The following is a 14,978-nucleotide window of genomic DNA, read 5'->3' as shown; positions in this document are numbered from 1 at the left end:
GGAAAATTACGGTAAGTATTTGGTACAATTTTCCATTTTTTTCTCATTTTGGATAGTATAAGGGAGGGATCTGTGTCCCGTTGGGGAGATTTACAGTCACTTCCTGTCCAATATCCAAAACAGGAATTGAGAGGAAATCTGTGCAAATTAACCACTTGCCGACCGCCGCACGACTATATACGTCGGCAGAATGGCACGGGCAGGCAAAAGGACTTACATGTACGTCCTTGCCTGCCCGCGGGTGGGGGGTCCGATCGGACCCCCCCCCGGTGCCAGCGGCGGTCGGCAAATCTCCCCCGGCGATCGGAGGTGAGGGGGAGGCCATCCATTCGTGGCCCCCCCCTCGCGATCGCTCCCAGCCAATGGGATCATTTCCCTGCCTCTGTATTGTACACAGAGGCAGAGGAAATGATGTCATCTCTCCTCGGCTCGGTATTTTCCGTTCCGGGCCGAGGAGAGAAGACTGTAATGTGAGTGCACAACACACACACACACACAGTAGAACATGCCAGGCACACAAAACACCCCGATCCCCCCCCCCCCGATCGCCCCCCGATCCCCCCCCAATCACCCCCCCCCCCCTGTCACAAACTGACACCAGCAGGTTTTTTTTTTTTTTTTTTTTTTTTTTTTCTGATTACTGTATTGGTGTCAGTTTGTGACATTTACAGTGTTAGGACAGTTAGTATTACCCCCCTGTAGGTCTAGGATACCCCCCTAACCCCCCCTAATAAAGTTTTAACCCCTTGATCACCCCCTGTCACCAGTGTCGCTAAGCGATCATTTTTCTGATCGCTGTATTAGTGTCGCTGGTGACGCTAGTTAGTGAGGTAAATATTTAGGTTCGCCGTCAGCGTTTTATAGCGACAGGGACCTCCATATACTACCTAATAAATGTTTTAACCCCTTGATTGCCCCCTAGTTAACCCTTTCACCACTGATCACTGTATAACCGTTACGGGTGACGCTGGTTAGTTTGTTTATTTTTTATAGTGTCAGGGCACCCGCCGAATAAAGATTTAGCCCCCTGATCGCCCGGCGGTGATATGCGTCGCCCCAGGCAGCGTCAGATTAGCGCCAGTAACGCTAACACCCACGCACGCAGCATACGCCTCCCTTAGTGGTATAGTATCTGTACGGATCAATATCTGATCTGATCAGATCTATACTAGTGTCCCCAGCAGTTTAGGGTTCCCAAAAACGCAGTGTTAGCGGGATCAGCCCAGATACCTGCTAGCACCTGCGTTTTGCCCCTCCGCCCGGCTCGGCCCAGCCCACCCAAGTGCAGTATCGATCGATCACGGTCACTTACAAAACACTAAACGCATAACTGCAGCGTTCGCAGAGTCAGGCCTGATCCCTGCGATCGCTAACAGTTTTTTTGGTAGCGTTTTGGTGAAATGGCAAGCACCAGCCCCAGGCAGCGTCAGGTTAGTGCCAGTAGCGCTAACACCCACGCACGCACCGTACACCTCCCTTAGTGGTATAGTATCTGAACGCATCAATATCTGATCCGATCAGATCTATACTAGCGTCCCCAACAGTTTAGGATTCCCAAAAACGCAGTGTTAGCGGGATCAGCCCAGATACCTGCTAGCACCTGCGTTTTGCCCCTCCGCCCGGCCCAGCCCAGCCCACCCAAGTGCAGTATCGATCGATCACTGTCACTTACAAAACACTAAACGCATAACTGCAGCGTTCGCAGAGTCAGGCCTGATCCCTGCGATCGCTAACAGTTTTTTTGGTAGCGTTTTGGTGAACTGGCAAGCACCAGCCAAAGGCAGCGTCAGGTTAGTGCCAGTAGCGCTAACACCCACACACGCACCGTACACCTCCCTTAGTGGTATAGTATCTGAACTGATCAATATCTGATCTGATCCGATCAGATCTATACTGGCATCCCCAGCAGTTTAGGGTTCCCAAAAACGCAGTGTTAGTGGGATCAGCCCAGATACCTGCTAGCACCTGCGTTTTGCCCCTCCGCCCGGCCCAGCCCACCCAAGTGCAGTATCGATCGATCACTGTCACTTACAAAACACTAAACGCATAACTGCAGCGTTCGCAGAGTCAGGCCTGATCCCTGCGATCGTTAACAGTTTTTTTGGTAGCGTTTTGGTGAACTGGCAAGCGCCAGCGGCCTAGTACACCCCGGTCATAGTCAAACCAGCACTGCAGTAACACTTGGTGACGTGGCGAGTCCCATAAGTGCAGTTCAAGCTGGTGAGGTGGCAAGCACAAGTAGTGTCCCGCTGCCACAAAGAAGACAAACACAGGCCCGTCGTGCCCATAATGCCCTTCCTGCTGCATTCGCCAATCCTAATTGGGAACCCACCGCTTCTGCAGCGCCCGTACTTCCCCCATTCACATCCCCAACCAAATGCAGTCGGCTGCATGAGAGGCATTTTCTTTATGTCCTCCCCCTAGTACCCCTACCCAACGAACTCCCCCAAAAAAGATGTCGTGTCTGCAGTAAGCGCGGATATAGGCGTGACACCCGCTATTATTGTCCCTCCTGTCCTGACAATCCTGGTCTTTGCATTGGTGAATGTTTTGAATGCTACCATTCACTAGCTGAGTATTAGCGTAGGGTACAGCATTGCACAGACTAGGACACACTTTCACAGGGTCTCCCAAGATGCCATCGCATTTTGAGAGACCCGAACCTGGAACCGGTTACAGTTATAAAAGTTACAGTTACAAAAAAAGTGTAAAAAAAAAAAAAAAACACAAACAAAAATATAAAATAAAAAATAATAGTTGTCGTTTTATTGTTCTCTCTCTATTCTCTCTCTCTCTATTCTCTCTATTGTTCTGCTCTTTTTTACTGTATTCTATTCTGCAATGTTTTATTGTTATTATGTTTTATCATGTTTGCTTTTCAGGTATGCAATTTTTTATACTTTACCATTTACTGTGCTTTATTGTTAGCCATATTTTTGTCTTCAGGTACAGCATTCACGACTTTGAGTGGTTATACCAAAATGATGCCTGCAGGTTTAGGTATCATCTTGGTATCATTCTTTTCAGCCAGCGGTCGGCTTTCATGTAAAAGCAATCCTAGCGGCTAATTAGCCTCTAGACTGCTTTTACAAGCAGTGGGAGAGAATGCCCCCCCCCCCCATCGTCTTCCGTGTTTTTCTCTGGCTCTCCTGTCTCAACAGGGAACCTGAGAATGCAGCCGGTGATTCAGCCAGCTGACCATAGAGCTGATCAGAGACCAGAGTGGCTCCAAACATCTCTATGGCCTAAGAAACCGGAAGCTACGAGCATTTTATGACTTAGATTTCGCCGGATGTAAATAGCGCCATTGGGAAATTGGGGAAGCATTTTATCACACCGATCTTGGTGTGGTCAGATGCTTTGAGGGCAGAGGAGAAATCTAGGGTCTAATAGACCCCAATTTTTTCAAAAAAGAGTACCTGTCACTACCTATTGCTATCATAGGGGATATTTACATTCCCTGAGATAACAGTAAAAATGATTAAAAAAAAAAAAAATGAAAGGAACAGTTTTAAAATAAGATAAAAAAGCAAAAAAATAATAAAGAAAAAAAAAAAAAAAAAAAAAAAAAGCACCCCTGTCCCCCCTGCTCTCGCGCTAAGGCGAACGCAAGCGTCGGTCTGGCGTCAAATGTAAACAGCAATTGCACCATGCATGTGAGGTATCACCGCGACGGTTAGATCGAGGGCAGTAATTTTAGCAGTAGACCTCCTCTGTAAATCAAAAGTGGTAACCTGTAAAGGCTTTTAAATGCTTTTAAAAATGTATTTATTTTGTTGCCACTGCACGTTTGTGCGCAATTGTAAAGCATGTCATGTTTGGTATCCATGTACTCGGCCTAAGATCATCTTTTTTATTTCATCAAACATTTGGGCAATATAGTGTGTTTTAGTGCATTAAAATGTAAAAAAGTGTGTTTTTTCCCCAAAAAATGCGTTTGAAAAATCGCTGCGCAAATACTGTGTGAAAAAAAAAAATTAAACACCCACCATTTTAATCTGTAGGGCATTTGCTTTAAAAAAATATATAATGTGTGGGGGTTCAAAGTAATTTTCTTGCAAAAAAAAAATAATTTTTTCATGTAATCAAAAAGTGTCAGAAAGGGCATTGTCTTCAAGTGGTTAGAAGAGTGGGTGATGTGTGACATAAGCTTCTAAATGTTGTGCATAAAATGCCAGGACAGTTCAAACCCCCCCCAAATGACCCCATTTTGGAAAGTAGACACCCCAAGCTATTTGCTGAGAGGCATGTCGAGTCCATGGAATATTTTATATTGTGACACAAGTTGCGGGAAAGAGACAAATTTTTTTTTTTTTTTTTTTTTTTTTGCACAAAGTTGTCACTAAATTATATATTGCTCAAACATGCCATGGGAATATGTGAAATTACACCCCAAAATACATTCTGTTGCTTCTCCTGAGTACGGGGATACCACATGTGTGAGACTTTTTGGGAGCCTAGCCGCGTATGGGACCCCGAAAACCAAGCACCGCCTTCAGGCTTTCTAAAGGGCGTAAATTTTTGATTTCACTCTTCACTGCCTATCACAGTCTCGGAGGCCATGGAATGCCCAGGTGGCACAAACCCCCCCCAAATGACCCCATTTTGGAAAGTAGACACCCAAAGCTATTTGCTGAGCGGTATAGTGAGTATTTTGCAGACCTCACTTTTTGTCACAAAGTTTTGAAAATTAAAAAAAGAAAAAAAAAATTTTTTTTTTTGTCTTTCTTCATTTTCAAAAACAAATGAGAGCTGCAAAATACTCACCATGCCTCTCAGCAAATAGCTTGGGGTGTCTACTTTCCAAAATGGGGTCATTTGGGGGGGGTTTGTGCCACCTGGGCATTCCATGACCTCCGAAACTGTGATAGGCAGTGAAGAGTGAAATCAAAAATGTACACCCTTAGAAATCCTGAAGGCGGTGATTGGTTTTCGGGGTCCCGTACGCGGCTAGGCTCCCAAAAAGTCCCACACATGTGGTATCCCCATACTCAGGAGAAGCAGCTAAATGTATTTTGGGGTGCAATTCCACATATGCCCATGGCCTGTGTGAGCAATATATCATTTAGTGACAACTTTGTGCAAAAAAAAATAAATAAATAAATAAATTGTCACTTTCCCGCAACTTGTGTCAAAATATAAAATATTCCATGGACTCAACATGCCTCTCAGCAAATAGCTTGGGGTGTCTACTTTCCAAAATGGGGTCATTTGGGGGGGGTTTGTGCCATCTGGGCATTTTATGGCCTTCAAAACTGTGATAGGTAGTGAGGAGTAAAATCAAAAATGTACGCCCTTAGAAATCCTGAAGGCGGTGATTGGTTTTCGGGGCCCCGTATGCGGCTAGGCTCCCAAAAAGTCCCACACATGTGGTATCCCCATACTCAGGAGAAGCAGCTAAATGTATTTTGGGGTGCAATTCCACATATGCCCATGGCCTGTGTGAGCAATATATCATTTAGTGACAACTTTTTGTAATTTTTTTTTTTTTTTTTGTCATTATTCAATCACTTGGGACAAAAAAAATGAATATTCAATGGGCTCAACATGCCTATCAGCAATTTCCTTGGGGTGTCTACTTTCCAAAATGGGGTCATTTGTGGGGGTTTTGTACTGCCCTGCCATTTTAGCACCTCAAGAAACGACATAGGCAGTCATAAATTAAAGGCTGTGTAAATTCCAGAAAATGTACCCTAGATTGTAGGCGCTATAACTTTTGCGCAAACCAATAAATATACACTTATTGACATTTTTTTTACCAAAGACATGTGGCCAAATACATTTTGGCCTAAATGTATGACTAAAATTGAGTTTATTGGATTTTTTTTAGAACAAAAAGTAGAAAATATCATTTTTTTTCAAAATTTTCGGTCTTTTTCCGTGTATAGCGCAAAAAATAAAAACGGCAGAGGTGATCAAATACCATCAAAAGAAAGCTCTATTTGTGGGAAGAAAAGGACGCAAATTTCGTTTGGTTACAGCATTGCATGACCGCGCAATTAGCAGTTAAAGCGACGCAGTGCCAATTTGTAAAAAGTGCTCTGGTCAGGAAGGGGGTAAATCCTTCCGGGGCTGAAGTGGTTAAGGGAATCTCTAGCAGAGTTTTAAACAGGTCACAGAAAAACAATGAATCACAACTAGGTTGACATTATAAAAGAATGTATGTTTCATAAAGGAATTGGCTGCAGTTGCTGATCAGTGTATTCTGACAGTAGCAGGAGCCCAGCTGAGGGGGAATTCTATCTGCCTTTGTTGTGTGGATGGAAGAATCTAAGCTTTTTTTTCATTCATCCCACTGCCTGAAAGAGAAAATGATGGCCAGCTTTAGTCATTCAATCATTGGCCATATTATAGCTCCATTCACACTAACGTGTTTTTTGATGCATTTTGCATTTTGCAGAAATGCATGGGAATTTTTTAACATGGGTTCCTATGGAACATGTTCACATCAATGCATTTTTGTACCTCTGAGTTTTTGGAAAGGGTCAGGGACTTTTTTTCATGCAAAATGCAGCATTTTGCATGTAATAGAATTCAATGGACCAGCATCAAAAACACAAATACAGCGTTTTTACAGCGTTTTTGCTGTGTTTTTGACGTGTTTGGCGTTTTTGGCGTTTTTTTTTTTTTTTAGACTGTATACGTAAAAAAAAAAAAAAAAAACGCAAAACGCGAAACACCGCAAAAACGCTGTAGAAACGCTGTAAAAACGCTGCTCAAAAACGCAACAAGCACCGCAAAAAATACTGCAGAAACGCTCAAAAGCAACATGCATAGATATACATCTATATGAAATATTTTTAGCGCCGCTTTACCGTTGTTTTAGCGGCGGTATTCGGCCGCTAGCGGTGCGGTTGTAACCCCTGCTGGCAGCCGAATAAGGGTTAAAACCGCTACAGCGGCGCTATGCCCATGGTATAGCCGCGCTGCCCCATTGATTTCAATGGGCAGGAGCGGTGAAGGAGCGGTGAATACATCGCTCCTTCACCGCTCCAAAGATGCTGTTTGCAGGAGTTTTTTTTCTCTCCTGCCAGCGCACCGCTCCAGTGTGGAAGCCCTCGGGCTTTCACACTGGAGAAACAGTAGCGGCAGTTTTAGATCGGTTTGCAGGTGCTATTTTTAGCACAATAACGCCTGCAAACCGCCCCAGTGTGAAAGGGGCCTTAGACTGCATGCTGTTCAGAGGGGACTCTGATGGGATGGGGGTGACTCCAATTTGAAAGAGGCAATGTAGTTGGGGACCGTGATGTAAAGGGAGCTGACTCTAAAGTACTGGCTGGAATCTGATGTGAACAGCGGGAAGCTGGTGTAAATGGGAAACTCCCCATGTGGCATCAAGGAGTGGGTGGCATCATTCAGTGCAGATGTCAGTGTCCTTCAGCCCAAAAAATAGAGTTCAGGCCTGGGGTGTCTCCTGATGTTGTATGCTTCACCTAATACATGTGCATATCATTGCAGCCACATAGAGATTTAGAGGACCCCGAGATAAGACAAGCTAGATCCGGCCATGGAATGAATCCCATAAGCAAAAAATTACAGTGCCTTGAAAAAGTATTCATACCCCTTGAAATTTTCCACATTGTCATGTTACAACCAAAAACGTAAATTTATTTTATTGGGATTTTATCTGATAAACCAACACAAAGTGGCACATAATTGTGAAGCAGAAAGAAAATGATAAATGGTTTTCAATTATTTTAGAAATAAATATCTGAAAAGTGGAATGCATTTATATTCGGCCCCCTTTACTCTGATACCCCTAACTAAAATCTAGTGGAACCAATTGCCTTCAGAAGTCACCTAGCTAGTAAACAGCATTGTGAAGGCCAACGATCCCAGACAGGTCAGGGATAAAGTTATGGAGAAGTTTAAAAGCAGGGTTCGGTTATAAAAAAAAATATCCCAAGCATTGAACATCTCACGGAGCACTGTTCAATCCATCATCCGAAAATGGAAAGAGTATGGCACAACTGCAAACCTTCTAAGACATGGCTGTCCACCTAAACTGACAGGCCAGGCAAGCATTAATCAGAGAAGCAGCCAAGAAACCCATGGTAACTCTGAAGGAGCTGCAGAGATCCACAGCTCAGGTGGGAGAATCTGTCCACAGGACAACTATTAGTCGTGCACTCCACAAATCTGGTCTTTATGGACGAGTGACAAGAAGCAAGCCATTGTTGAAAGAAAGCCATAAGAAGTCCCTTTTGCGAGAAGCCATGTGGGGGACACAGCAAACATGTGGAAGCGCATAACCCTGAACACACCATCCCCACTGTGAAACATGGTGGTGGCAGCATCATGTTGTGGTGATGCTTTTCTTCAGCAGGGACAGGGAAGCTGGTTAGAGTTGATAGGAAGATGAATGGAGCCAAATACAAGGCAATCTTAGAAGAAAACCTGTTATAGTCTGCAAAAGACTTGATACGGGGGTGGAGGTTCACCTTCCAGCAGGACAATGACCCTAAACATACAGCCAGAGCTACAATGGAATGGTTTAGATCAGTGTTTCTCAACTCCAGTCCTCAAACCGCCCCAACAAGTCATTTTTTCAGGATTTCCCTCAGATGAAACAGCTATGGTAATTACTAAGGCAGTTAAACAGATCAAATCACCTGTGCAAAATAATGGAAAGCCTGAAAATATAACCTGTTGGGGCGCCTTGAGGACTGGAGTTGAGAAACACTGGTTTAAATCAAAGCATATTCATGCGTTAGAATGGCCCAGTCAGAGTCCAGACCTAAATCCAATAGAGAACCTGTGCCAATTCTTGAAAATTGCTGTTCAGACGCTCTCTATCCAATCTGACAGAGCTTGAGCTATTTTGCAAAGAAGAATGGGCAAAAATGTCACTTTAGATGTGCAAAGCTGGTAAAGACATTCCCAAAAAGACTTGCAGCTGTAATTGCAGAGAAAGGTGGTTCTACAAAGTATTGACTCAGGGGGGCGGAATACAAATGTATGCCACACTTTTCACATATTTGGAAAAAATGTTGAACCATTTATCATTTTCCTTCCACTTCACAATTATGTGCCACTTTGTGTTGGTCTATCATATAAAATCCATTTACGTTTTTGTTTGTAACAAAATGTGGAAAATTGCAAGGGGTATGAATACTTTTTCTTCAAGGCACTGTATATTGAATCCTACCAGGTCCTAGATGTGATGGCTGTTTTATTTTTGTCTAGTGATCCAGACAGAAATTCTGTAGCAGTTAGAGGGTGGAGACACAGCATTTATCACCGACAGGGGTGCATACAATGGTCAGCTTTTCTTTACAGTATGCAAAAGCTTTATTCATATAAAAAAAAAAAAAAAAAAAAAAAGAATAAACTGTTGCTGTAACTGCTTATACAGTGTTAGCTGGGGATCAGCTTCAATTTGTTAGTGCATCCAACACTATCCTCCCACCAAACTGACAATGCTGCTGTCCAAAAGTTGTCTTTGTTGCCATTTCATCCAAAGTATAGGCACTCTGACGCAGAAGGTGTGTTACTGGCTGGATCTCCATGTGAAAACTAATAGAGCCACCACATCTAAATGATTGGTAATCTGCAATATGTTCTATTTTTGGTTTTGGGTTTAATACCGCTTTAAAGTTGGGGAACTGGTTCAGTATAATGTTAAATTAGTATCATATTTCAGTGTGTGATACAATTTTTGGTGTGTAACCATTTCATTTTCAGGTCTTATCAAATTAATCTTTAGGTACGAAATTTGCAGGTGCAGCAAAAACCCTGCATCTCTTTATTTGCAGCTGAATGATATTGTACAAAAAAAAAAAAAGTTTTTCACTGTGGGTTTCCAGCTGTCAGTTTTCAGCGTTCAGAAGAGGTTTTCAACTGCCCCATGTACATGAGCCCTTAGGCTCGATTCACACCTATACATGTTGCTTTTGAGCGTTTTTGGAGGTTTTTTTTTCATGCTTGCCACGTTTTTGAGCAGCGTTTTTGCGGCGTTTTTGCTGCGTTTTTGCCGCGATTTGCATTTTGCGTTTTTTTTTTTACAGTTTTTTTTTTACAGTTTTTTTTTTTACAGTCTAAAAAAAAAATTAAAAAAAAATTAAAAAAAAAAAAAAAACGGCAAAAACGCATCAAAAACGCATCAAAAACGCTGCAAAAACGGTGCACTTGCGTTTTTGATGCTTGTCCATTGAATTCTATTACATGCAAAACGCTGCATTTTGCATGAAAAAAAGTCCCTGACCCTTTCCAAAAATGCAGAGAAACAAAAAGGCTTTGATGTGAACATGTTCCATAGGAACCCATGTTAAAAAATTCCCGTGCATTTCTGCAAAATGCAAAATGCATCAAAAAACGCGCTAGTGTGAATGGAGCCTTAGGGGTCATTACTATTCTCATTCATTTTTCTGTGTATTGGAATCTAGATAACGTTGGTATCATTATCATTTGGCATCACACCTTAGATATTTGGAGAGGTAGTGCTTCACACCAGTGCGATGTCAGACATCGCATGCGATACACACCACACTGCTGTGCAAGTCACATGCGAGGTCTGTGCGATGCAAATTCAGCTATACAGATTGTATGGCTGAATTCGTATCACATTCGGACCAAAATCCTACAGGACTTTTTTGGTCTGAACCAGAATCAGAACACAGTACATGGGTGTTCAAACTCATGTGATGCGATTCCTGTCCAGATTGACAGTTCGCATTGCGATATATGCAAACCGATCTGGGGGGTGTCATTAACTTTCTATTGACACCCGCAGCGGTTCGCATAGAGCAGTGCGAACTGCCTGCGGGTGACATGCGATGCGGGAACCCGTACTGGATTCGCTCAGGTTCTCGCATCGCAGCAGTGTGATCCGGCCCTTATTATAGCACTTTTGATTACTATATGTGGGAACACAGCTGATGTTAAGGAACCTCAAGCAAGTCTGTTAATTTGATTAACCCCTTTCTTCTAGAATCATACATCGCAGCGCAGAAGTCTTTATTATCTTTTTTGCCTAAAACTGGAGGAATATTTCACCTTTAAAGTCTCTGAGAGATACAACAAGCCAGCATATTACACATTGACGATCAACTAATAACTGAAGATCATTTCTGGGTAAAACTGGCCTAATGGCTGGATTCACACCTATGCAGTTTTAGTGCTTTTTGCATTTTGCAGATTTGCACTACAGAACGTGTTCCATAGGAAACCATGTTAAATGGACTGTAGTGCAAATCTGCAAAATGCAAAAAGCACTAAAAATGCATAGGTGTGAATCCAGCCTTAAAAGGACTCATCCCAGCGGTCCCAAACTACTACTAAAGAATTCATCAATACAGTTTTAACTGGAGAAAAACTAGTAATTACAGTGCACCTATTAAGATATGTTTATTTGAAAAAAATACATTGTAATGTTAATACATTCAAATAAACACAAAATAGGCAAAAGTTAATGTTTTTCATATACAGGACTTTTTGTTTGAGCAACTGCGCCTGTTAACTGTCAGCAAAGACATGTAATATAGTATGTAGCAAAATCTGAAGAAAATAAATAAATAAAGTGTATTTGGATAACCAAATAAACATTAAATAGTATTCATGCCCAGCAAAAATCAACTGCCAGAAAAAGGTTATCTTATCAAAAGGTCTCTTATTTTTTTTTTATATAAGACAATAATTTAACAAAATCAGAAGTAACCATTTATACTTACTTTCTTGCCATTCACAAAGAAGATAAGTTCATCGGATTCCATGCCTTTCCTCTTAGCTGTAGACATCCAGCTGTAATTGCAGCTCTAGATCCAAGCAAGTATCTGGAAGCAGCACACTGCTGATGTATAATTTTCTAGTTATGGTGAAATTTTGGGAGGGGACAGAGATCACAGGAAAACAGCATGCAGTCTACAGAGCCAGGCAGAAGATAGAAGCTTACTTGTTTTTCCCGTCTGTTGAGCATCGGACCAAAAATTCATGGTGAAGCCAAATCATTACATACCTGGTTATCAAGTTTAAAAATTAACAAACTTTCACATCTAGTGTAAATGCATTTCTTCCCTTCAACTTTACTTTATTTTTTCCGGTCTCGCTGCTGGAAGAGTACTAACTGATATCTAGGTAATTTATACAGCCTATATTCCCCTGTTTTCAGGTATCAAATGGTTTTAATGTAGTAAGATATATGTTATAATATACATAGATGGTTCAATGTATACAGCATAATGAAATAAAGAGGGCATCATATAGAGGCCATATGCTTTTATAGTAGCAAAGTTTCAAAAAAAACATTCAAATTAGTATCCAACAAATATAGGTACATTTTGTACACATAAAGAGTTGGGCTCGATTCACATCTATGCATGTTGCTTTTGAGCGTTTCTGGATTTTTTTCTGTGAACCTTGCCACGTTTTTGAGCAGCGTTTTTGCAGCGTTTTTGCGGCATTTTGCGTTTTTTTTTTACAGTTTTTTTTAGGCTGTATACAGTCTAAAAAAAAAAAACACCAAAAACGCAAAACACATCAAAAACGCTGCAAAAATGCTGCAAAAATGCTGCACTTGCGTTTTTGATGCTGGTCCATTGAATTCTATTACATACAAAACGCTGCATTTTGCATGAAAAAAAGTCCCTGACCCTTTCCAAAAATGCAGAGGTACAAAAAGGCATTGATGTGAACATGTTCCATAGGAACCCATGTTAAAAAATTCCCATGCATTTCTGCAAAATGCAAAACGCGCTAGTGTGAATGGAGCCTTAGGCTCCATTCACACCTATGCATGTTGCTTTTGAGCGTTTTTGGAGGTTTTTTTTTCATGCTTGCCACGTTTTTGAGCAGCGTTTTTGCCGTGATTTTGCTGCGATTTTGCCGCAATTTGCGTTTTGCGTTTTTTTTTTTTTTTTTTTACAGTTTTTTTTACAGTCTTAAAAAAAAAACAAAAAAAAAAAAAAACCGGCGAAAACGCATCAAAAACGCACCAAAAACGCATCAAAAACGCTGCAAAAACGGTGCACTTGCGTTTTTGATGCTTGTCCATTGAATTCTATTACATGCAAAACGCTGCATTTTGCATGAAAAAAAGTCCCTGACCCTTTCCAAAAATGCAGAGAAACAAAAAGGCATTGATGTGAACATGTTCCATAGGAACCCATGTTAAAAAATTCCCGTGCATTTCTGCAAAATGCAAAATGCATCAAAAAACACGCTAGTGTGAATGGAGCCTTAGTGGGTTAAAGGCATAAAGTCCAGTACTTTGGGAGAAATTAATCTAGCCACAGTTGCCAAAATTGAATAGAAACAGGAAATAGGCACCTCTGAGTAAGACTGTTGTGTTTAATAGAAAAAAATTATTAAAAAACTCATTGTGGTATCTTTAACCACTTCAGCCCCGGAAGATTTTACCCCCTTCCTGACCAGAGCACTTTTTTCACCTCGGCACTGCATCCCTTTAACTGACAATTGCGGGGTCGTGCAACGTTGTTCCCAAACAAAATTGACGTCCTTTTTTTCCCACAAATAGAGCTTTCTTTTGGTGGTATTTGATCACCTCTGCAGTTTTTATTTTTTGCGCTATAAACAAAAAAAGAGCGACAATTTTGAAAAAAATCCCCCAAAAATATATAAAAAAAACAATATTTTTCCTCAGTTTAGGCCGATATGTATTCTTCTACAATTTCAGGACATGAGCCAAACAGGTAACATGGGTCAAGTGTCCCTGTCAGAGGGCGGAGAAGAGGTTGGTGCCATTGTCGCATACAACCATTGCTGGCTGAAGCTGGTGTGGGGTCAACCACCTCTGAGCCTGCCCCTGCAGAGCTGACAGAATCTCTGCCCCAGTGTGGCTTCTGTCCCCTAAGCAGACCAACTCAAGCACCAGATGGCATCCTTTTGCCTGAGTGCTTGCGTAGCCCCTTGAATGCCTGCGGAGCACCGCTGGTTCAGAGGACAAATCTGCAGAGGAAAAGGCCATGAAAGAAAGGTAACGTCCCTGTCCATGCCTGCTGGACCACGAGTCAGCGGTAATATGCACCTTACTGCTGACCGCCCTGTCCAACGAGGCCAAGACATTGCCTTTCACATGCTAGTAGAGAGCCGGAATGGCCTTCCGTGAGAAGAAATGGCGTTTGGGAACCTGCCACTGAGGTACCGCACATTCCATAAATTCACGAAAGGGGGCAGAGTCTACCAGCTGAAAAGACAACAGTTGCAGTGCTAGCAATTTGGCCAAACTAGCATTCAGACGCTGAGCATGTGGATGGCTGGGAACAAATTTCTTTCAACGGTTTAGCAACTGGGGTAGGGAAATTTGCCTGCTAAAATCCGATGTTGGTGTACCGCTAGCAGATTGGCCGCAAGTACTTGGGACACCTATTTCTATACCTTCATTCCTCTCAGTGTAGGTTTCTGAGAGGACTAGAGGTATAGTGGGGTTGGAGATCCCAGCTGATGAGGAGCAAGGAGAGGTCCCCCTTGTTCTTTGATGTGAGTCTTTTAAGTGCTGTTGCCAACGGACTGCATGGGAGGTCGTCATATGTCTGGTCAAGCATGTGGTGCCCAAGCCGCTGCTGTTTTGGCCACGCTTGATACGCTTCAGACATATGTTGCAAACAGCAACGGTGCAATCTGCTGCACACGTGTCAAAAAAGGCCCACACCAAAGAACTTTTTAAAATATGTGGGGAGTCAGCAGCGCCCTGCACCTGCTTAGCTCTGCGGTGTGATGCAATAGGGCGACTGCCCTTAAGCTGCCCCCTGGAGGGCATCCTGCCTCGTTGGAGATGTGCCTCCTCCTCCTTCTCCTCCTCCTCTCTTTTATCAGGCACCCAAGTATAGTCAGTGACCTCATCATCCCCTCCCTCCTCGTCACTGGAGCAAACTTGGCAGTATGCTGCAGCTGGGGGAACATGACTGCTAGATTCTTGTCCTTCTTGGGCACCCCCTCTCTCTAGGCTCACGTTACTTCCTTCCTCAACCTGGGTACCATCATCAGAGCCTTCAAATCGTTGCGCATCCTCCTGCAGCATGTAC

General features: G+C 42.6%; 1 protein-coding gene across 1 annotated transcript in view; it reads right to left on the bottom strand.

Annotated features, from left to right (window-relative positions):
- LOC141146729 (aldehyde oxidase-like) overlaps positions 1 to 11,803 on the bottom strand; it is a 433,392-nt gene extending 421,589 nt beyond the window's left edge. Inside the window, exon 1 of the mRNA XM_073633239.1 lies at positions 11,670 to 11,803. Within this exon, the coding sequence (XP_073489340.1) occupies positions 11,670 to 11,735 (66 nt within the window). The 5' untranslated portion in view covers positions 11,736 to 11,803. The remainder of the gene's footprint in view (positions 1 to 11,669) is intronic.
- Positions 11,804 to 14,978: the final 3,175 nt, after the last annotated feature.

The sequence above is a fragment of the Aquarana catesbeiana genome, linkage group LG06 (genome assembly GCF_042186555.1).
Source record: "Aquarana catesbeiana isolate 2022-GZ linkage group LG06, ASM4218655v1, whole genome shotgun sequence".
In the NCBI taxonomy this organism is placed as follows: domain Eukaryota; kingdom Metazoa; phylum Chordata; class Amphibia; order Anura; family Ranidae; genus Aquarana; species Aquarana catesbeiana.
The sequence above is the reverse complement of the archived record's forward strand: the minus strand, read 5'-3'. Positions and strand labels throughout refer to the sequence as shown.